This window comes from Lagopus muta, chromosome 6 (genome assembly GCF_023343835.1).
Source record: "Lagopus muta isolate bLagMut1 chromosome 6, bLagMut1 primary, whole genome shotgun sequence".
NCBI lineage: Eukaryota > Metazoa > Chordata > Aves > Galliformes > Phasianidae > Lagopus > Lagopus muta.
The window spans coordinates 18194901-18217289 of record NC_064438.1 but is presented as its reverse complement, the minus strand read 5'-3'; the positions used below and the strand labels follow the sequence as shown (position 1 = coordinate 18217289).

The 22389-nt window shown below is 37.1% G+C and overlaps 1 protein-coding gene across 4 annotated transcripts in view; it reads left to right on the top strand.

Moving 5' to 3' along the window:
- Positions 1 to 637: 637 nt before the first annotated feature.
- The window catches only part of LOC125695433 (golgin subfamily B member 1-like), a 43141-nt gene continuing 21389 nt past the window's right edge, over positions 638 to 22389 (top strand). For 2 of the 4 annotated variants that reach the window (XM_048949843.1, XM_048949839.1), the window contains exons 1-19: positions 638 to 751; positions 3741 to 3798; positions 4946 to 5089; positions 5987 to 6133; positions 6991 to 7113; positions 7833 to 8000; positions 8340 to 8525; positions 9263 to 9385; positions 9588 to 9701; positions 11351 to 11672; positions 12007 to 12116; positions 12357 to 12474; positions 13262 to 13353; positions 14290 to 14440; positions 18153 to 18262; positions 19116 to 19242; positions 20087 to 20217; positions 21685 to 21794; positions 22082 to 22250. In XM_048949843.1, coding sequence (XP_048805800.1) covers positions 3754 to 3798; positions 4946 to 5089; positions 5987 to 6133; positions 6991 to 7113; positions 7833 to 8000; positions 8340 to 8525; positions 9263 to 9385; positions 9588 to 9701; positions 11351 to 11672; positions 12007 to 12116; positions 12357 to 12474; positions 13262 to 13353; positions 14290 to 14440; positions 18153 to 18262; positions 19116 to 19242; positions 20087 to 20217; positions 21685 to 21794; positions 22082 to 22250 — 2490 coding nt within the window. In that variant the 5' untranslated portion in view covers positions 638 to 751; positions 3741 to 3753. Of the gene's footprint in view, positions 752 to 3740; positions 3799 to 4927; positions 5090 to 5986; positions 6134 to 6990; positions 7114 to 7832; positions 8001 to 8339; positions 8526 to 9262; positions 9386 to 9587; positions 9702 to 11350; positions 11673 to 12006; positions 12117 to 12356; positions 12475 to 13261; positions 13354 to 14289; positions 14441 to 18152; positions 18263 to 19115; positions 19243 to 20086; positions 20218 to 21684; positions 21795 to 22081; positions 22251 to 22389 lie in introns of all 4 variants that reach the window. The other 2 variants (XM_048949840.1, XM_048949841.1) reach the window with 2 other exon arrangements.

The window sequence follows — 22389 nt, the reverse complement described above, 5'->3', positions numbered from 1 at the left end:
CATCTGAAGCCTCTTTCCTGCACATGAAGATCTCTAGAACTGATCAAATGCCGGTCTTGTTGAAGTGGTTAGGAGTTTAGTTTTCAGTAAGATGCCTTCCAGCCCCTGTTTTTCAAATGCTGGCTAGCCCGAGTGTGCTGTGAGGGTGTAACACAGTGCTGTTGTTTCCATGCACACGTTTCCCAAAGAAGCCTTTATTCCTGAGAGCATTCGTGCACGCGGTGCCGGGAAGCCCGCGGCCATGACGTGGCTGGGAATTTCAGTGGGAAGTGCCTGTGGGAGATCCTGGCCTCGCATCACACGGCCTGGCAGCAGCTGGGGGAAAGGACCAGGCGGTCTTTGTAATAAATGGCGTCCTTAGTCACAGGGCACCAGCTGCGAACTGGAAAGAAGGGCACGCTGGGAAAAGCAACGACATTGTGACATTGGTCATATTGGGAAAGCTGTTCCACTTCATCTCCGAGAATACTGACGGTGCGGCTGTCGTTACACTATATCCGCAGCGCACCGATACTCGCGGAGGTGCTCGTCTCCTCCCGACAAATCCTTCTCTGGTCAGTCATCGGCCGCCACGCTCCCTCAGGGCCGAGGTTCCTCCGCGCCGCCAGGGGGCGCTACGACACCGACGTGCCGCGGGGGGCGTGGCTCGCTGCCGTGCCCGGCGCTGCGGGGCCGCGCCGAGGCGCAGGCGGAGGAGGCGGTAGCGCTGCGTGGAGCCCGGCGCGGCTCGCCCGCCCACCGGCACCCGCAGGTGAGTGGGGCCGCGCGGAGCCATTTCGCAAGCTGGGGCGATCGGGTGAGGGGAGGAAGACCCGGCCGGGCCTCCTCGTTGGGGCTGTTTTCTGCCTCGGCCCTGAGCCTGAACGGGCCTTGGACGGATTGCGGTGACGGTGCTGGCGGCACTGCAGGAAGTATGTGCGGCCGGGAGGGATGGCCGGCTTTCCAGGGGAGCGTGATCTGTGTTCTCGAGGAGCTGTTTGTAACAAGCACGTGTGATAACTGCGGATTTGCTGTTAAATCTGTATCGGGTAAAAGCAAAACTGTGCAGGTGCAGTGAGAAAATAAATACATGGACGCGCTTTTCTTTTGGTCTCTGTGTTTAAAGCGCAAGTGTTCAAAGAATTGTATTAGAAGTAATAAAGCACTGTTGATAATCTTTCTACTGAAGACGTGTGAAAGAAGAGAAAGGGAGCACCACTGCCTTCCATGGTAGTTCTGCCTCTGTTTGTTGCTATGTGCTTCTGTACAGAAGAAGAAGAGTTCCCCTAATGCCTTCATATTGAAAGCTCAGTGAGTGTGCATGAAGCCATCCTTATATCAGAATGGCTTTGAACAGCCGTGGGGAAAGTGAGTGTGGGGGTTCTGTGACCTCTCACTGTACGTGCTGCTGCTGAAAGGTGCCCTGCCCATAGCTGTGTGCTCTTCATTGCCCCTTGTGCCAGGCCCTGACATAGCTGGCTCAGGGAAGTGAGCAGGCTGGAACTCCCCCAGGTGAATGCATGCTTAGATTTTTTTAGCTGCACTTGACTGCAGCTGGAGCAGAACCAATAGAATGGACGACTGTGGAGCCAAAGCTGCCGGAGGAGCTTTTTTGTTTGATAAAATCCCATTGTGATAAGAGCTGAAACCTCAGTTGTCCTTGGAGCGTAAGGAGAAACTTCCTTCACTGCAGTTGAGGAAACCTTAGTTCCATCTCTTGGAGTTTGCAGAAAGTTTGAGTATGCTGCCTGTTGTTCCTTGGTGAAGGAAACACTGAGGGAAGTCAGCGTATAGTGCGTGACAAAGGATGATGGTCAGCATGGTAGGAAATGCAAGATGAAGAGCAGGATGAGGTACTGGCAGTGATGGAGCAGCGTGGAACATTTAAAGTGAGAGCGAGCAGGTAGATCTTGCAGCAGAAAGACAAACACAGAGAAGGTAGCCACAGGTTGTTTGGACTCAGCTTCTTTTGTGCATGATGACTGATAGTGCTGTGTCCAGTAAATAGGCTAGCACTGGAAGGACAATTGGGATAGAAGACTTGATTTCAAGTTCTGTTTAAATAATACTGCAAGGAGAAAGGATTGAGCATTCCAGCTGCAGCCTTGGTGCTTTAATTTGTTGTCAGCATAAGAAAAGCAAAAATCACTATTGGTTGGCTTCATGGTGGGTGAGAAATTTTTGTTTGTGTTTCCAAGTTAGTTCGGAAAACTTCTCAATATTTAGTAACCTTGCTATAAATAAAGATGATTGGGAAAGTGGCAGTTAAGGTATTCAAGTAGGAATGCTGGCACATGAAGTGGCTGAAGGCAATTGCTTCAGTCAAAGCTGGAAATGAGCTGAAATATTCATAAGTCAAATGTAAATACACCACCATATTAATCCAGTGAGTCCCTTTTAGCTTCTCTGTACCTCAGTAACCCTTTTATGTATCTGGAAATGAGCTTTTTAATGAGAGCAGATTTGATGTTAGGGCTCTGGAGGAGTCATAGATAGGGTTTTTACTTTTAAGTTATATAATTTCTATCCCCGAGCCCATAGTTACTTTGTTGGTTTTAATGTTAGGAAAGAATCTTAGCATAATCCATTTTGACCTTGTAGATAACGTAGGCCATAGATTGCAGTCTGTGATTGCTGGTTTTAGCTTTTAGAAGATAAACATCTTTAAAAGCAGTCTCTACTATCATTCTGCATACTTTTTAAGGTAAGCTATGTGCTAATGTTTATAATAAACTGGTTTCCAAATTCAGTAGTGCTGACTGATCTGTGCGTGCATATTTCAAAAGTATGCTGTACAGATGGGTGTTGCCAGTGGAGAGTGCAGATTATAGAACAGGTAGGGCTTGGCTTCTCACTTTGTGCTGCTGTTTGGAGTATTATCCAGACAGAGCAACATCTGTCTGTTCTTAATATACATCTCCACAGCACAGTCTGGTGTTTACAGCATGGGATATTTTGAAGGCTGCCCCTTTTTTTTTTCTCAGCCAGGCCTATCACTATTATGCAGGATTGTTCTTAACCCCTGAGCTGCCTTCTGTCCTTTTGTCCTTCAGGATTTTGCCACCTTAGAGCCCTGAGTTGCCTTAATTTATGTCTACAGCTTTCCACAGCCAGAGACTACAATTATGTGTGTTTAATACTTTGTTACTATTTAGAAATCAGTGGTGCTTGCTGCAGAGCAAAGGAGCAAGGAATAAGTGCTGCTCCTGCAGCGTCAGCTGCTGGTATTTAATAGACTGATCAGTGACTTCAAGGGTTGCAGCACTGACTTTATTTTTCAGGTGAAGATGGTCGCATGGCATGGAATGCAGGGTGGTGTTCTTTGAAGATTTTATGTGTGTGGTTTTATAGAACCACAAGTTGATATGAACCCTGTCATACTGCAGTGGCAGGCAGTGTTTAAGGTCTGGTTAAATATTAGCAGTGCTTCTATCTTTTATTTACATGTGGAAATAGCAACTATGCTGAATACTACTTTACAGTATTTACATTTTAAAGGCTTCTTTGGATATATATGTTTTTAATAGTGTTGGCATTTTACAAGCTAGGAGTCAAAAGGCATAGTATGCATATTTTATACAAAATGTAATTATATCTTAGCAGCTAGTAATGCGATGGAAATCAGAGGTGCTGTCACCATTGAACAAACAAGTTAGATTAAAATATTTTACTTTGAAATGTGCAGAGAGGACGAGTTGATTAGAGTTATCTGAGAGCCATTGATGTTCACTGTTGTGTTATTTCATTTATGTTTTTCATAGCCATCTTGAAACCATGTGGAAATGGGGTAGTGGAGATGATTCTCCTTCCAAAGCAGTAGTAAGTAATGAGCTACTTTTCAGTAATAATTTCTCTAATGGATGTTATGCTAATAATATGTATTTGCTCTTTCATAAAGAAGTTGCTTAATTGCTTTTACCATCATTCGCTTTTATGACTCTATAAGTCAAATTGGGTTCTTGCTTCCATTCTATGTGATATTTAATCATAACACCACTGCTCTGCTCCTCTTCATTATGCTTACATTGTTTTAAGAGCAAATTCAGAGAAATTTTATGGGCTTTATCCCAAGTGTGTTATTTGTGCATAGTGTTCAGTAAAATATTTTGTTGCCTCTAGGTCCAGTAACAGTACTACTGGATGTCATGATGAAAATCCAGTAGTTAAGAAAGTTCAGCCCTTGTACATTAAGTTGCTCAACATTTGGTGTAGCTATTAATTATTTTCATTATTTGTTTAGCTGTTCAAAGTCAGTGTTGTTGACCCCCATAAAGGAAAAAAAAAAAATGTTATTTTAAATGAACTATTGCTATAGTTACGTTAAAGCTTATTTTGAAAAAGTCTTAATGAGGGAAAGGTGAGGGATACTGTTTTTTACTTCTGCTTCCTTAAAAAATAAAGCTTTCTTTAAAGCCTCGAGTAGAGTTAGCAAGATCCACTTGAAATCTTTCAGGTTTCTTTTCATGATTCCACACAGATCTTAGATTAGGGACAGAAGGGAAGGTTGCTGTACAAGAGAATCTATAAAGATGAGGAAAAGGAAGAAACTGCAAGGAATTTCTGAGGTGGCAAAATATAGGGATTTATTGGGTCTAAACAAAATGGTGGAATGGTCTGACTGAACCGTAGTACAGTGAGGAATGTTCCTACTCTTTGCTGTAGATCATTACAGCTGTGTTGCGAGATCTTTTTAACATGGTTTTATATAACCCCTTCTGTTACTATATCTGTCAAACTAGCTATGACCAGTCTGGTATGTGCACATATAGTAGATGCATGTTTGAATGTTGTGTTCTAAAAAGATTTGCTGTATGTGTTCAGAAAACAAACGCACCCTCTTGCCTTTCAAGCCCCCTCCCCACCCCACCCCCAAAAAAAAAAAATTGTACCAAAACAGGTGATTTTTTTGCACAAAGAGCATTGTCTGCACCATTTTGTTTGTTCAAAGTGTAGTTAATGTCTGCAGGCTGCGGGCTCACAAGATGCAAGAAGCATGTCGGTGACGGATTTGACTGAACAGCTGGCAAGTACTGAGCAGCTGGTAATACAGCTAAAGGAGCTTGTTCGAGAGAAGGATGCTGAGCTTCGAAATAAAGACCATCAGTTAAAGGTACCGTGTATGTGTTCCTGTCAAAAAGATTGCTTAAAAAAAATACTTCAGTCCTGTTTGCCATAAGCTGATTTTATATATAAAAGCTTAACAGTCCCCTACAGCAACTGGAGGAACTTCAGGATGCATTGGTAACAATTAGCTGTTCACAGAATCACAGAATTGTAGGAGTTGGAAGGGACCTCCAGAGATCGAGTCCAACCCCCCTGCCAAAGCAGGTTCCCTACACCAGGTCGCACAGGTTGGCATCCAGGCAGGTCATGAACATCTCCAGAGAAGGAGACTCCACCACCTCCCTGGGCAGCCTGTTCCAGTGCTCCGTCACCTCACTGTAAAGAAGTTCTCACACACATTTGTGCAGAACTTCCTATGCTGCAGTTTCCAGCCATTTCCCCTTGTCCTGTCTCCACTCACCACTGAAAAGAGTCCGGCCTCGCCATTCTGCCCCCCACACCTCAGATATTTATAGACCTGGATCAGGTCCCCTCTCAGTCTTCTTTTCTCAAGGCTGAACAGACCCAGTTCACTCAGCCTTTCTTCATAGGGGAGATGCTCCAGGCCCTTCACCATCTTCGTGGCCCTCCGCTGGACTCTTTCCAAGAGATCCCTGTCTTTTTTGTACTGGGGAGCCCAGAACTGGATGCAGTACTCCAGATGAGGCCTGGGTGTTCTAGCTTTTTGTCAATGTATTGTCTGTTCCAAAAGTTAACTGAGTTTGAATATTACACAAGCAGCAGTCTCTCTTCCAAAAATTTGTTTTGGATTTAGATTTCTTAGGGTTTTTTTTTTTTTTTTTTTTTTAGATTTTTATCTGTTTGTTTGTTTTTAATGGGAGACTTGAAGGATGCAGTTGCTCATGGAGCTGATTTAAGTTCTTTGTGACTCTGATGTTTGTAGGAGGAGAAGGAATCTGCTGATGCCAAACTTTCCAAAGTGAAGCTGCAAAACAAAGCCAAGGTTGCATCGCTAACCTCACAACTGGAAGAACTTAAGAAACAGTTGTCAGCATCAGGAGGCTCAGAGGAAAAAGCAGAACCAAAAAAGGTAAGTGCCTTTTAGCTCAAAAGTGGACAGTTTAATATGCCAGACTTGAATATGGACCTCAAGTCCCAATTTTGAGCTGCTTTGATCAGGTTGCAATCAAGATAAACTTTGTAGTCGCTGGCTGCCAGTCTGTATGTTTCTATCTTATTTATTTTGTTATATAAATTTAGAAAATTGTGTATTGCTTTCAAATTGTTTTAGTTAAATAAAAAACTAAAAAAATCATACTGCTGTTTGTCTTATTTGCATCTTAAACTCTTCACATGTGAGTCAGGAATATATGTTTATGAGAAGAAATGAAACTAAAAAACCCACCTTGTTATTTTAATAACCAGAACAACCCTGGAAATCTAAAAATGGCCTTGGAAGCAAAGTTTGGATTAAATGCAGTAATCTCTCATTTTAGCTGACCAGTATTTTACCAGAAACAGAGATTTTTAAAATTTGTTTATAGTAGTGCTTTCATATGAGTAGATACTGTGCTTTGGAGGCATTTAATTGACACTTTTTTCCCCACTCCCTCCAACAGTCCCTTCTTTCTTCTGTGTTATATTGATTACACTTGCCAGGTTATGTGGCTTACAATGGCCAGAGGAAATAAATACCCCTTCTGCATGTTTCAGTTCACTTTGCATCAATAATTATCATTAATAATTTAAATATGATGATTTCTACATGCTTAATAGGAATACCATGCTGCCTTTGTTTAGCTTCTTGGATTTGTATATAAGGGAATGGAAATACCAACCACAAGTAAAGAGTACTTTATTTCACCAATATTGTTGTTGGAATAGGTGGAGGTACCCCAAAATCAGTCACTACCTATTTATGGTATTAAAGACTCTGTGTTATTGCAGGCATCAAGAGATGGTGACCAGGAAAATGCTGCAGCAAACCGTGGGAAAATATTGGTGCTGAGAAAGAGAATTGAAGAACTGGAATCCCAGATCACACAAAAAAATGAAGAGTTACAAAAAAAGGTGGTATTTTAAGTGATGCTTAGCGTGTGGTTTTTTTCACATTTGTGGTGCATGATTATATTTAAAGGCTAAACAGATGTTCTGAGAAAGTTTTTGGTTGAGAAGAAAGAGAAGGATATATCACAGAATCACAGAAGCACCAAGGTTGGAAAAGACCTACAAGATCATCCAGTCCAGCCACCCACCTATCACTAACAGTTCTCACTAAACCATGTCCCTCAACACAACGTCCATGTTATAATGTTTTAATCTGCTTCAGAAAATACAGTAATAGTTGTTTTGTTGTGTCTTCAGTTAATGAATTCTCTAGAATACTTCTGTGGTATTTTGATAGTAAATGGAAAAGGAAAAATTGTATGACCTGTGTGGTTTAATATCATCTTTAAACCTTTTATTTTGAATTAAAATGCTGTTTTGTTTCAGTTACAAAAAGCAACTCATTACAGAAAGAAATGCAAGCAAGGAATAATTTCATATTATGTGTTTTGTGCGTATTGTTATTGACTGTAGAAGGTGGCAGGAATGCGAGTGCTACAGAATTTCACTGAGAAACAGACTTAGTAATTAAATGTTGTGGCTAAAATTGAACTACATTATAAATGTGGTGGCAGTTTTTTCAGTAACTTAAAATAGGCTGTAAGGAGGTAGTACAAACTGCTCTTCTGAGCTGTAGATGATAGAAGTATAGATTACATGCTGTGTTGTCTTTTCATTTTCAGGATGCTGAATTGGAGGCTCAGCGCTATCGGGGGACTGAAATGGATGCCATGCTGGCAGAGAAAGAAAAGAAGTTAGCTGAAAGAGATGCCTATATCATCGATTTACAGATAGCATGTGGATCAGGTGGTGCTAACAATGAAGTACTCTTGCCCACTGAAGAGCTGAAGGTATGTTTCATAGCAATTTCAAGGAACCCAACAAACCCCGCTGTTACGTGAGCAGTCCTTTTCTGAAGCATAAATAATCTGTCCTTATTCATGTGACTACAATTTCTTCACTGGTTATCTCATTTATTTTGTTAGAGCTAATATTTATTTGCTTTAGTCAGTATCATTAATACTGACTTTGGAATCTGCTGACAAACTTCATACAAATTTATACCAAACCTGAATTTCTAGTTTAATGTGCTTAACATTAGAGGAAAGGCTAGAAGGTGATTCCTAGTGATTGCTTTTTCTTTATTCTGGAGCCATTCTTCTTATCATCTTATGGTTTGCATTCTAAAGAACGAACTATCCATTAAAGAATCATCCCTACAAAGCATGGAGATTCTTGTTCAGCAACTTAACAAGAAGGTTGGAGACAGTGAAGAAAAATGCAGCTTGTTCCAGGAAGAGATTGAGAGTCTTAAAAATGTGCAGAGCAATGAAAGAGAACGTTTCCAAAAGATGGAAGCCACATATATAGAAAATGTAAGTAAGCACTGTAAAAATATTTACATTTGTTGGTGGAAGAAGTGGTGTCTTGGCTGTAGTAGTGCTATCTCAATATCTGAGAGAAGCCATTCTGAATTTTCAGTGATTCTTAAGGTCTAAATACTCATCAGATGAATTAAAAACAATGGGACTGTCAGTAGATGGTTTGTACAGGTGATTATTGAAAATGAAATATTGTGCAAGGAAGGATTTTAACAATGCGGCTGATGTCTGTGCACAGAGGAACTAGGATGTAAATGAGTAAAATGAGTTGTGGAGCATTCTAGTAGAAGAACCCCTAAAGCCTTCTCCTTGTGGCACTGTTCCTGAAGGTGCAGAAGTGTACACATGCAGCATCTACAGGTCTTTCTGAGTTATTTAACCATTCTGAATACAATCAGCATCCTTTTTTTCAGACTGAACAATCCCAGTAACTTTGCTCCAAACCCTGCACAGTTTCATTGTCTTTCTCTGGACATGCTCCAGGGCCTCAGTGTCTTTCTTGTCATTTGAAGTTTGTTATTGTAGATTTGAGGCACGTTTCTTGCAAGTTAGAGATTTATCTGTATGCATCATTGTCTTTGGTAATCACTGACTGATTACTATACTTACTACTAAGCAGAAGCAAAACTCAACTTACAGAACACAATATCTTGCTGTACTTCAGTTACTTCAGTGTTCTTCTAATGTACTTTTCTGAACAGGTTTCATATTTTCTTTGTATGTGTTTTCAGGTACATGTGCTTCAAAATATAATTCATGAAAAGGAAAAAGAGCTGGAAGCACAGGGGAAAAAGCATGAGCAGGAGCTCTTTAAATTAGCTGCTAAATCTGATGCAAGTGCTGACTTGGAACAGGTGTGTTGCTTTGGAAAATTGGTAAATTGCTTTGACTTAGCTGTGGGAGTTTGGAATAATGTAATTAACAATAAGTATCACAGAATCACAAAGACCTGTATGACACTGTTCAGATGTCTTGTTTGGAAACTAAATATGGGACGTTCACTTTGTCTTCTGAAAGTGTTAACCTCTATATTGATAGCTTGATTTTTTTTACTAGCTATTGAAGGCCTTGAAACAGAAGCTCCACGAAAAGGAAGAAGTCATGCTGGGAAGAACACAGGTGATAGATGTGCTGCAAAAAGAACTGGATGCCAAGGACCAGGAATTAAAAGTAAGAAATGCTATATACACCCTGCTCAACTCACCTGGTCAATTACAAGTTCTGGAAACTGTTGATTGTGTACAAAGATGATTCTATGTAAAATACCTTGGCAGTGCTCTGGGTGGTTTTCACACATGCTGATAATGTAATTAAGATTGTGCAAACAAATATTAATTTCAGTTAGGAAATGAATTTTAAGGAGAAATAAATCCCGTGAAATACAAAATTGTCAATTGTCACCCATAGTTTTGATTCATTTATTACATGTTAAAGACTTTTTGCTGTCAAAAAACTGATTTCTCTAGTTAAGAGTTTTGGAGAGAACTTCAAAACTGAGGCTTTCTTTTTGTTCCCTAAAGAGAATGTTTTGCTAGTAGTGTGCCCTTCCTTTTGAAGTATTTCTACTGATTGCAAAACCCATAGCTAATCAGGGTTCTTTGTGTTTAAGCACTTATTGTGAACCCTGATTATAGCCTTTTGAGTGCTGCTACTTCAGTTCAACAATGTAAGAAAAGGACATTGCAGTTCTCAAGCTTTTGAGACTCTGCTGAAACAACTTGTTTAAGAAGTGTCAGGGCCAGCAATTCAGCCACAATATTTCTAAAATATTTTCCACTTGCCAAGAGGGTTATCAGACTCACAATCTATTAGAAATTATTTAAACTATGTATGTAACCAGATAGGCATCCTGTCCTGATGACATAGTCAGGATCCACAGCAAAAATGAATGATCTACAAGCTGTTATCCAGCTGAGTCAGTACTTTATTCATCCTTCACATTTATTATGTGTTGTGCATTGTGCAAGCTTTTGTTTTTTGTTTGTTTTTTTTTCCTGGGGTTAGATGCATCTTGGAGGAAGATGCTCTACAGGAATAGTACCCAGTGCTAATGCATTGAGGGGACAGAAATGCACAGCTTGAAGATAGTGGGAAGGGTGAAATATGACGACATGAACTTAGAGCAGTTTTAACTGTGGTGGATCCTTGGTCTTAGTATCAAAATAGCAGGAAGTCTTCCTTTACATGTGCAGTATAATCACATTTTAAAAATATTGTCTCTCTTGTCCTTCATGGCCTCTTTACATGGACAGTTTATGGATTATGAATGCTGGCTTTTGTACAACAAATCTAATCTGGTGAGCTGCTGTCATACTGTTAGGGAGATCTGTAATCTTTTCTAGCCGTTGTATTATAACTAATGTGAAAGCACTGAAAGTAGAATAAGCACCAACAGAGAACTAGTTAGCAACAGGATTCTGTAAAAAAGAACTAGATTGTAGTTTGCTAGTTTAAATTCTAACAATGTAAGTAACAACTTCTGAATGGTGTTGTAGTGAACATTCTCAATCCTTGATATCACTGTTAGATTCTTGCAGTTTTCCTTTACGCCATACATCAAAATGTTCATTTTTATTCCACTTTTGCCTATGGAGAGATGTTGTATGTAGTTTGCACCCAAAAATAGCAGTGCTGTTTTTTGAAGTTCCCATGTAGCCCTTTGAAATTGAAGCTGGGTTTTTTGTACTAGAGCCAGTTGCCCAAAGCAGCACCCTTTTCTGATTATGACAAGATGAAGTGTGTAAGAATGCACTTATAATGTTTCACAGTGGTACTGAAAATACTTCATATAAGAAAATAAACCTTTTTTTTTTAAACAGGAGATTACTGAAAACATGAAACGTCTGCAGTCTGAAAAAGAAAACCTCCAGTCCAAACTGGATGCTGAGAGGCATGTATTGAGGGCACAGATAAAAGACATGATGGAGAAACACATGCTTGAAATGACAAAAGTCAGGGAGAAACACAATGCTGAGCTGCATGAAATTCAAGAGAAACATGAAACTGAGCTGCAAGAGAAAGACCAGGCTCTGTTTCAGCTTAAGAAACAAGTGGCAGAATTAACTGGTAGTGGGCAGACTAACTCAAAAGATGTTGCAGATCTGGAATCTACATCCAAAGAGAAGATGGAAGAATTAGAAGGTATCCTATTTAAAAAGTTGTCATGTATGAAGTTACTTTGCACCATACCCTTTCGTACTGTATGCCAATTTCATTCGTTTTTCAAATAGAATTCCATAAAATCCACTGGAAAAGTTATCACCATAAGTACGTGTGCAGAAGCACTGTTACTATGAGGGTTATGGGAATGTACAGATATCACTGTAAATTGCTCACTACGTTTCTTAATGTTTTTCTTCTCTAAATACAGTTGTCTTGTTTAAGTGCTACTTTCAGTTGCTAAAGAAATTAAACATAGGTCCCTTACTGATAATCGTTCTAGGATTTTAAGTAATTTTTATGCCTTGCTTTTTAGTACAATTGAAATTGAAGACAGAAGAGGCCAGCAAATCTGAAGCTAAGTTTCTGAAAATGAAGGCTTGGTCTAAATCAAGAATCAAACAATTGGAAGATGAGCTGAAAAATGTATGTGCAGCATTTTTTTAATGCTACAAACCTGTTTTTAAAATGTCTTTACTTGATTGAAAGAAGTAAAATATGGGGTAAATAGAATATTGAAATAATTTATTCAAAATGGCTATATTTGAGTATAAAAATAGTATAAAAATTGAATGGAAGCTAAATGTTGATACAGGAGGAAATTGCAACAACAAAATGTACAAATTTTGATGCATCTAAAAAGCTTACAGCTGCTTTTTGTTTTAGTTTTCATCGAAGAATAATGATCTGTCAGCCTTGAACAATCGTGTGTCAGAATTAGAAGCTGAAAAAGAAGAACTGGAATTAAAACTGCAATCATTACAAGAAATCAGAACTCAGAACGGTAAAACAAGGAGAAAAGCTAACAAAAATATCTTTTTTTACTACTCTATTGCAGATGGTTCAGAGTAAAGAGACAGGGAGGGTTAAATGGACTTTTGACTTGTTTGTTTTAAATTTCCAATATATACCTTTTCTTTTTTCAAACAGATTTGGAAGTAACTTCATGCTGCTTTGAGCAACAGCATACGCTACTTAACTCAGAGTTGCAACTCAGTTCTTCCTTCCCTAAACCTTCTTGTGCTTTATAGTTCAGGCCTTGATGTATTTGACAGAATGTGTATCAGGTTCTCTAGTAAAGTGGAAGAGGTATTTTCTTAGGATGAAAAATGAGAATGAGCATATTTGGAAAATGTAACAGAGTGTGTATAATTAATGGTAAGGAGCAGTGAGCTTAAATTCAGAATTATCTCAAGTGTGTTTTTTTGTTATAAAGATTTTGAGAAAAACTTGTATAAAACCTCAGAGTGGTAACTAGGTTTAAAATACAGCTCAGAGAGATTATTTTTGTGTTATCTTGTTAGTTTTTATGACTTTTTTTTTTAAATGGAAAATGGTAGAATTTTCAGTTTAGTGGTCTAAATTGTTAGCAGATTAAATTTAAAGCACTCATCAGTATTTAATAAACAAGAAGTCAGTCTTGTGGGTAAGTGGACAGCACAGCCCAGCACAGGGCTTCTTATTGAAATCAGTCATCTAAATTTCCATTTTGAATCTCTTTTCTATGCTTTTATTGATCTTCCTATGGTTTTGCATTGTATCAAACCTAATTCATGATTTTCTTTTTGTAGAAGAATTGCTGGCTAAGCTAGAAATCTATGAAGAGCAGCAAAGGAAGTTGCAAGCTGATCTTGACCAAGTTACAAAGAGAGCAGCTTCACAGGTTAACTTTAAAATTGATTTGTATGAATTACTGATTGGCTCAAGTGGCACATTGGAAAGTATGTTCATTGAATGTTGGTGCTGCAGATGAGTGACACATGAAACTGAGATGTCAGTGGCTGTTAAGTAACAAGCTGACAAGATTTGAATTAATTAAATGTGGATTTCTACTTACTTTTTTACATACTTTAAATTATGTTTCCCTAAACTGCTTATGATTTATTTAGTTACATTTAACAGAAATTATTGAATTGTGACTTCTTATTACTTTGTGTATGACCTGAGTAACTTTCAGAAGAAAATAACAAATGAAATCTTAACAAATATCCAGATATGGATGAGAAAGGGAGAAGATTCAGAAAATTATCCCAAAAGACTTCAAGATAGATTAAAAGCATATGTTACTCTTAGTGCTAAGTGATTTTGTGCAAGCCCAGCAACAAAGCCAGTTTGAACATACTTTGCTGAAAGTGTTATCTATGAACTTTAATGAAATTTTTTTGTTAGTTTGATTGTTACATTTATAAAATGAGGCTTTCTTTTGAGGGGAAGGCAGAAACATTCTTATTCTACTCATGGATAAAAGTAATAGAGATTTCTTATCTCAAGGAAAGGAAGTTAAATATTATTCTACTTTGAAATATTTCAAGATGAAAATGTACAAGAAAAATATTTTGGTTAAAAGAAAAAACACTTCATTTAAAAAGTATTTTAGACTAAAAGTGCAACTGGCAAGTAGCATTTTAGATATTTTGCTAAGTGGTGAGGTTTGCCTTTTTTACCATCTACTATAATATCTTCATTTTCACAGATATGTATGTGAAGTGGTAAATAATACAGATAATTTTCTCTGTGAATGGCTTGCTAAATTAAAAAGTCATTTATGTTCATAGTGGGATTTGGTGAATATATTTTCATGTCCACTTTCTCTTGTTAGGCTAGTGAATCTGGTAGTGTGGATGAATTGCAGAATCAGCTCTTAGAATGGCAAGAAAATGCACCAGAATCAGAGGAGTCGCGTGATCGAGTCAGAGAAGAGAAATCTGCTATGGCCTTGAGAATGGCTCAGATTGAGGAGGAGAGAGAAGGTGGGTTGTTTTTCTTAGTTAAATTATCACATACATATGATGTGCAATCACATCTCACATGTTTGTGTGTTCTACTGCAGACTGAATTTATACTGTTCTATCATGACTAATTTATGTAATCTTGAGAATTATATATAGCTAGTGAATTTGCTTAAATTTGCATTTTTAATTTTTTTTCCTATGTCCTTGAATCTTTTTTCCATACGTTCATTTTTTTTTCTTTGTATCATTTTTATGAGTAGATGTGCTTGTTCTGTTTCCCCTCCAAGTTGCTGCTCTGTAAGAAATGTTGAACTTACTTCGGAAGCGTACTGTCCACATATGAATGAACAGTGCTTAAAAAGTTCACCGTATGTTAAAGCTGCCTACCTTGAACAGGGAGTAAAGGTGTGGGAAACTGTGGTACTGGTTTAAATTTGATACTGGGTGGTGCTTTAGTAAAATGCAGGACAAATTTTCCCTTTAAATGTCATTAATCAGAAACTTTCCTTTAGTAGTCTGTTAACAAGTGTCACTTGTGTGGTTGGCTGAATAACAGTAAGTGTTACAGAAAATCACATTTTGGGTAATCTCAAGTATTGAAATTTTCTAAATTATTAATTAAACAGTTGATGAAAAAGTGAAGCAGATTCTGTTAAATCTCATAAAAGTCTGGTTAAATTTCAGTTAGTTTTTACTGCTTATTTCCCAGACCATTTAGTACTTCATTTTAACTTTTGTCCCATTAGTTAATGGATTAACAGCACATTATAATGTGCACAACCTACCATCATAATTAATTCAGTTAAAGAACTTGAGTCTTCTCTTTCTAATGTGCAATTGAGTAATTATTTTTAATTTAAAGGATGAATTTGGAAGTTCAGTATATAAGCACAGAAATGTTTTAAAGATCTTGTCTCATCTTTTTGAGAGTTTTACCATGTAATGCTTTGGACGAAAATAATATTCCCTTCATTAAAACTACCTGTTACCTCATATGTGGTAACTACAGACCCACATGCAATATTAATAGCAGTTGTAAAATTTCATCTGCGTCAGTCTGTGTTTAATTTTGCATTTTTTCCCCTTGGGATAAGCATGACCTTTCTGTTTCTGTTTTTTTTTGGTGTTTTTTTTCCTGCCGTTACACCTGATGAGCCCTCAGCGTCCCTTCCCCCTCCACTCCTACCCTACACTGCGATTTGGTCAGCCAGTGAGAACATAGTTTCCCATCAGTTTTGTGCATGCAGGTTCCTGCAGCAATGGCAACTTGTAATGTACTGTTGCTGATTTCTTCTGATGATGGTTCTTTTGAGGAAATTGCCAACAGTACCTTATAATATTTGCCATTGATGGTATGTGGGTTTTAACAGTATGTGTAACAAATGCTGTCTTTCAACTTAATTTTTTTTTCCCTCTTGCAAAGCCAATTTCTTCATTTACACTAACCGAGTCGTGTTTCTTTATTTTTCTTTGTTGTAACAGCTGACTCCATATTTCTAGAGGAAAAAAATCTTAGCTTGCTGCAACTGGATATAACTAAACAAGAATTGAATTTATTTAGAAATTCTTAATAGAAATTGAAATTCAGTAGCATTTAAAAAGAAAACAATTATGTTCCCCCATGTAAGTTACAGGATTTATTTGGATTAATATTAGTTACCAATATTTTAAGCAATTTAGAAACCCACTACTCATTCCATCATAGACTATGGGAATTTGCCAAGTAAGGCAATTTTCTGTTTTGGAATGAATGTATGAAGAGCTACACAATCTTAGGGGGATATAGCATTGACTGATGTCTGTAAATTCTGGCTTGTTTCCTCTGCAAACCACTGAAGATTGTAACATGAACAGTTACACACAGAATTATAGATGCATTATTAGTTAATTTGAATGCACTGTGAATCAGAATGAAAGTGTTTTGTTCAGGTTTTTACTTCAGATATAATTGCAAATGAAAGGCTTCCTATGCTGCTGCAAAACATTAGAAAATATATTTACTTACTAACTATTGTTAAAGTAATGCTGAATTTAACTGAAAGTGTTTTAATGTTTAACAAAGGGTTTTACACTATTCTAAAGCTCCAATTTCTACATTGTCGTTTTTCATCTGACAATGGTAGTGTCGTTTTTCCTTTCACTATCAAAACCAAAAATAGTTGGGTTCCTAAAGGATAGTGTACTTTTCTTTCTGATGATGCTTAAAAGCAGATGTCTTCAATTTAAACTTGAAGGCATTTAATTTTTTTAAAGAGGGAATTAAATTCTGATATTAAATAACACTTTCTCTTCGAATTTCTTCCTGGGCTACAATAATAGTTCTGTAAGCATATATTTAAGGTGATCAAAATTTGGCATTTATATATTTATATATATATACATATGCTTTGAAAAAGCACGTGTAGTGATTAAATACAAAATTTAAAAAAAAAAAAGTTGAATTCATTTTTGCACAAAAGTGTGCAGGATGAATGCTGATAAAGTGACTGTGCAAGAAACCAAAATTTAATTAAAACCATAAGGGAAATCCAGTTCTGCAGTCCTGCTTGAATGGCCCTTAAAGGTTTTCTTTAACGTTTTTTGCTTGAATCTTTTATGACTGTTAAGTATGTAGTTTTTAAATATTACAGGAAGAACTTTACTCCCATCTAGTAGGTGGTATATGAATGTGCTTTAATGAAATCTGTTGAATAAGTTATCCTTGTACAATTCAGATGAAAGCTGAGCATTCCCAGTATGACCTAACAGTTTTGGGGTTATACTTCACTGATGCATAAGTAGAATGTTGTCTGGACTTTGCATTTTATGAAGACAACTGTGTATTGATATGGTTAAGTTGAAAGCTATATCTGCGATTGTCTTATTTTCAGTTGAAGTATGGAGCCACCTTTATTTTCATTTCTTCTCACCAGCTGTTCTGTTTTGTCTGCTTTGCATGATACACCTGTTACCTAGTCTGTCAACCCAAATGTGTTTTGTCATATCACAAAACAGATGGGAATGTACTTAAAATGAAAAAGCCTTTCTAACAGCGAACAAGATGCATACCTTAGCTTTCATATTCTGAATTTATTCAGTGTGGTTTTTTGTTTTAAACAATGATTCTGTATTTGTCTTTAAAAGAATGGTATTATTGATGTATGATAAGATGGTTTGATACCAGTTGCAGTGTAACGCTTGCTTGTGACTTCCTCAAATTATCATACTCGTACTAAAATTGAAGTCGAAATAGACACATTACATGAAATTGATGTGATTGTTCACATTACAAAAAGCACAGCTGTCTCAGCTGATATTATTATCAGCTTTATTATTTATTATTATCAAATTGGGTATATTTTAACCTGGTAAATCAAAAGCCTATGTAATTTGGCCTTTAATTGGTTGGATTTATTATTGTTACTTTAGCGTAAACTCACCCTTTCCAATCTCTTGTATCAAGACTTTCTTTAGAGTGACGAAGAAGTAATGCTAGCCTTCAGTTTGCTTCTTCTTAGTGAGATAGATATACAGTCTTTATTTTTGTGTTCTACTAAGTAACGTTGGAGGGAAATCACAAGGTGAATGCTGTGGATTGCTTCTTTAATCTTGTTCTGTCAGTCATTCATAGGGACTTCAGCCTGTCCCAGGTCTCTTTTCATGTAGTAGTGTCTGATATAATTGTAATTCCTTTCCTGTGGCACAAAACTGATTGAGGATGACTGGTTCTTTCCTGGCTGCTCTGATCCAGCCATAGTCTCAGGGCAACAGGAGCTGGAGGAGGAACTGACCACAGTTCAAGGAATGGGCAGGCTGGATCAGGCGGGAAGAAAAAGTAATCAGAACAACAGGAATCTTCAGGTGGGTTAAAAGTTACATATATCTATTTTTACCTGAATGTTAATGAAAATATGATGCTTTACAGTTGGATAGGTTAAGGGCTTATGAGCTTAGATCTGTTATGTAAGTGAATACTAGATAGATTTGGTAGTAAATTTTAAATGCCTGTGAATGTAGCCAGAAGATGAGGAGCAATTCTAGTGGCATTCCAGTTCTCTGTTCCTTGAGTCACGAGCCTGCTTAATTTTACATTGAAAAATTGAGAGTCTCCTTCTGGAGTGATTCATATCCTTGTAGCTGTGTACATGCTTCATATGCTAAGGCCATGTTTTGTGTCAGATACAGTCTTTATTAATTTCTATGCAGGGAGATTTATAGAACAGTTAGTAATTAGTGTCAGTTCATTTGAGTTAACTTTTTGGTACTTGGTGCTGTTGCTTGCAAAAAAAAAAAATCCCAGTATTTTATAAGAATAGTTAGAATGTCACTTGCATAAACCTGCTGTTGGAAGAATAATTTTATGTTTAGTTAATTCCAGTACTTCGATTTTCAGAGGATGCTATTAACTGTGGAAACTGGAACTAATTAACGTTTCCAAACATAATTATCTGTTGGCCTCTCAGATGCCTGAGGGTGTCTTCAGAGCTGTAGCAGGTCCTGCACAAAGACTGTGGAAGATTCTCCTTCTCTGGAAGTGACAGTTTAAGGCTAGACAGCTGTCCATAGTGGTCACATGCTTACGTTTATGCACCTGAATCACTTGTTGGATTTTATAATATTTAACTGAAACTACACTTCTAGTAACAGAATATGTATTTTACCCTTCCTTCTTTTCTTCTTTTAATTAAATGTCATTCTTATATTTTGCACGTAGGAAGAGTACAGCTTTGATAGAAAACAATGCTTTCAAGAAGCATTGAATGTCACCCTGGATAGCACTGATTCAGCTGAAGGAGAAAATATGGGAGGTTGGTGGCCAGAATACACTTCACCTAATGCAGGTGTGATAGAGACTAGACAGTTTATTAAAGCATGCACAGCCTCTGTATTTTGTGTCTATTTTTGTTTTCAAAATTCAACTAACAACCCATTTGTGGTGTATCCTATTCATTGTTGAATTTTTTTGGCTTGCGTTTTCTTCTGTTTCATTTTAAGCATGTGCGTGCTGGATGAACTGCCTAGTTTTGGTTCAGAAGTAGAATATAAATATTATTAAACACTGGAATTGTTTGAGCCTTGCTGCCTGTGAAGTACCCTACGTAGCAAGATCGTGTGGTTTTTAAGTTGAGTCTTGTTCCTGTGAGTGTGTTTCCAATCTATGTAACTGTTTTGTTTGGAAAACAGAATTATATTGCACTGCTGTGTGCTTTGTTTTAAAGATCAAACAGCTGTTTTTTAGTGTGGATATGCTCTTCTGTCTGTGGTATAAGCTACTAATATGTATTGTTAGTAAAATGCAGTAGATGCACTTGCAAATTTTGATATAGACCAGTTTACTTTGTTAATATAGCTTAAAATCTGATATTGTAAGTATATTAACTTATGATTAAAGTAACATCACTCTTATTATTAATTGGGACACAATATTGATTAAAATATCTCTGCTAGGTTCTCTATGAGTTACTGAGTTTTGCAAGTAGATTTTAGTTTTTGAAAAGTTATGGGTGTGTTTATCATTTAATATTTGCATGAACAAGACCTCAAGCATTTCCATTGGAAGTGGTTAAGATCTAATTGTGCCCAACAATGGCAAAAATTGTGAATATAAAGGTGAAAGTCATATCTAGACTTAAGGATTTTTTAATAGATCTTTCTTGAACTAATTCTTCCTTTTGACTTAAATAGGCTTACGGAGTGTAGTTGAAGAGTTGGAATTGGAAAGAAATCAACTGCAGGAACAAATTCTGTTTCTAGAAGAACGATGTCAGGATTTGGAAGATAGATTGCAGCTTCAAGGTAGAATGGAAACTCTTCAGGTGAGCTTTTGCACTTCCCTAAAAACTGCTATTGTTAAGATAATCGCTTAGTTCTCTCTTCATATTCTTACAACAGCCTACAGTAGCACAAAAGTGTAAATTTGCAGCGAGCAAAAATACCTAAAACCTATTTTATAGTTTCTGTTGGCTGACAGTCTACACATGCTATCTTATGCTCTAAAGTTTAAGCCTGTCACTTCTAGTGACAGTAAAAGTAGAAGTCAGTGCATTAAAAAAAACTTGGTTGGAAGTAAGCTTCATTAATTGTTGCAGAAACATAGTAAAGGTCAAAATAATTTGTATCACTCTCTGTAGGATGCCTTTGTTAAAAGAGCAAGAGCTGTATTTTCTTTCTTTTACTACTAGAAGAAGTCTCTGTCACATCCATCAATTCATAATTGTAGCTCACATACCACGTACATATAATATATGCATAATATAAATACATAACATATTTTAATGTATGCTGCAGTGAATGCTCGAGAACAGTAACATAAATACTTAAATCAGAAATTTTAAATACTTTTATAGTATTTCCTGACTAGTAAGTTACTATGTTCAATACTTTCTAAACCTAATTTCCACAAAATGACACAACTGATCTCTTCTCATGCTCCTTGAGCTTGGTACATTGCTCATATTCCTTACTGCTAAGTTGCACCTATTCATTTATTTATAATTAATTTAAGATACAAAACAAACTTATTAATATCTGAGAATCTTTTAACAAAACCTTTTGATACAGGTAACGTTTGATGTAAAGGAAGAAGGGCAGCTATTGAGGGCGGTACAGGTGTGTTCTGCCTCCTCCAGAATGCTAGCTTATTTTCATTAGAGGTGACAAGTTTGCCACGTTTGTCCTTTTTGATGTTGGTTCTGAATATGTGTTTTGCTTTTTGGTTGCCATTAGATATTTTTGTGGTTTTATTTTTGAATGGGTGCTGTGAATCTGACTAGAGTAGGGCATTTGCATTGTTTTTTGTTGTTTTCTTTTTTAAGTGTGTGAATGGAGCTTGCTTTCTTTTTCTTCTTTTCTCTGCAACTCCCTTTATGCTAATTTAGTCTCCTGCAGATTTTTTGCATTCCTTCAGGTTGAAAAAAACATGCCCCTTTAGTATTATCTTCAAATCAATGAGGAAAGTGTGTTTTCAAAGCAGTAGCTTCCCCTTTTGAAGATCAATTAAATAAGGTGTCTTAACACAGTGTGTGTGTTGCTTTGGGTATAGAGCAACAATCCTTGAGTTCATTCTAGTATAGCAACACTGTAGGAAGTATTTCTGAAAGGTGGGTTGCATCTATCTGAACTTATGATATTAATGTTGTATTTTGAACTGATGAGTGCTAATATGCTAACAGTCTCTTGTTACATAAGATGTAAATCTTCTAATGAGTCAGATTTTTGGAACTCTAGTTCTCTTATGCTATTCTATGTGTGCAGTAATCCTCTTGATTAACTTTTTGTTGCAGAATGAAAATGAACGTTTTCAAAGTCAGCTCACCCAGTTACGCAATCAACAGATTCGAGATGCCGAAAAGCATCAAATTCTGATCTCCGGATTGAATGAGCAGCTGAAAGGGTAAAATGAAGGCTCTTTATAACTCCATTGAGGATTTGCTTTCTTTGCTTTAAACTTAAATTTCTAATGGACCAGAAGTGTCATCTGTTAAAACATGTAAACTTGATACTTGTTTCTGATTGCAGTCAAGATACTTTTGGACTTGGAAGTTTAAATGGAAATTGTAGAAATGATTATTTTTTTTAGGGACACAGTTTGGGGGCTAATAAACTAGAAAGCCTAAAGCAAACTTTGTTTTCAAGATGGAATTTAGTTATCAAAGGTCTATGTATGTGCTTTCTTCTCAGGTTGAGCGACCGAAATAGTTTCCTTGAAACTTCACTTGGAGAAAAAGAAGAAAAACTGCTAAGCTTAACAGAAAAACTAGAACAAATTGAAACTTTGAGAAAACTGCTTCAAGAAAGGGATCTGTTGAACAAAGAGCTGGGAGAGAAGTTTGTGCATAGTGAACAAAACGTAAGTTACTAAATAGTATGTAATTTATTAGAACTGGTGAACATTGGCCTTAACTTTTGATTTGTATTCCAGAAGTAAAATTTCTGTTTTTCTAGCCAAAGGATTTGGCTCTTTTGTTTCATTGCAGCTTTGTTTACAT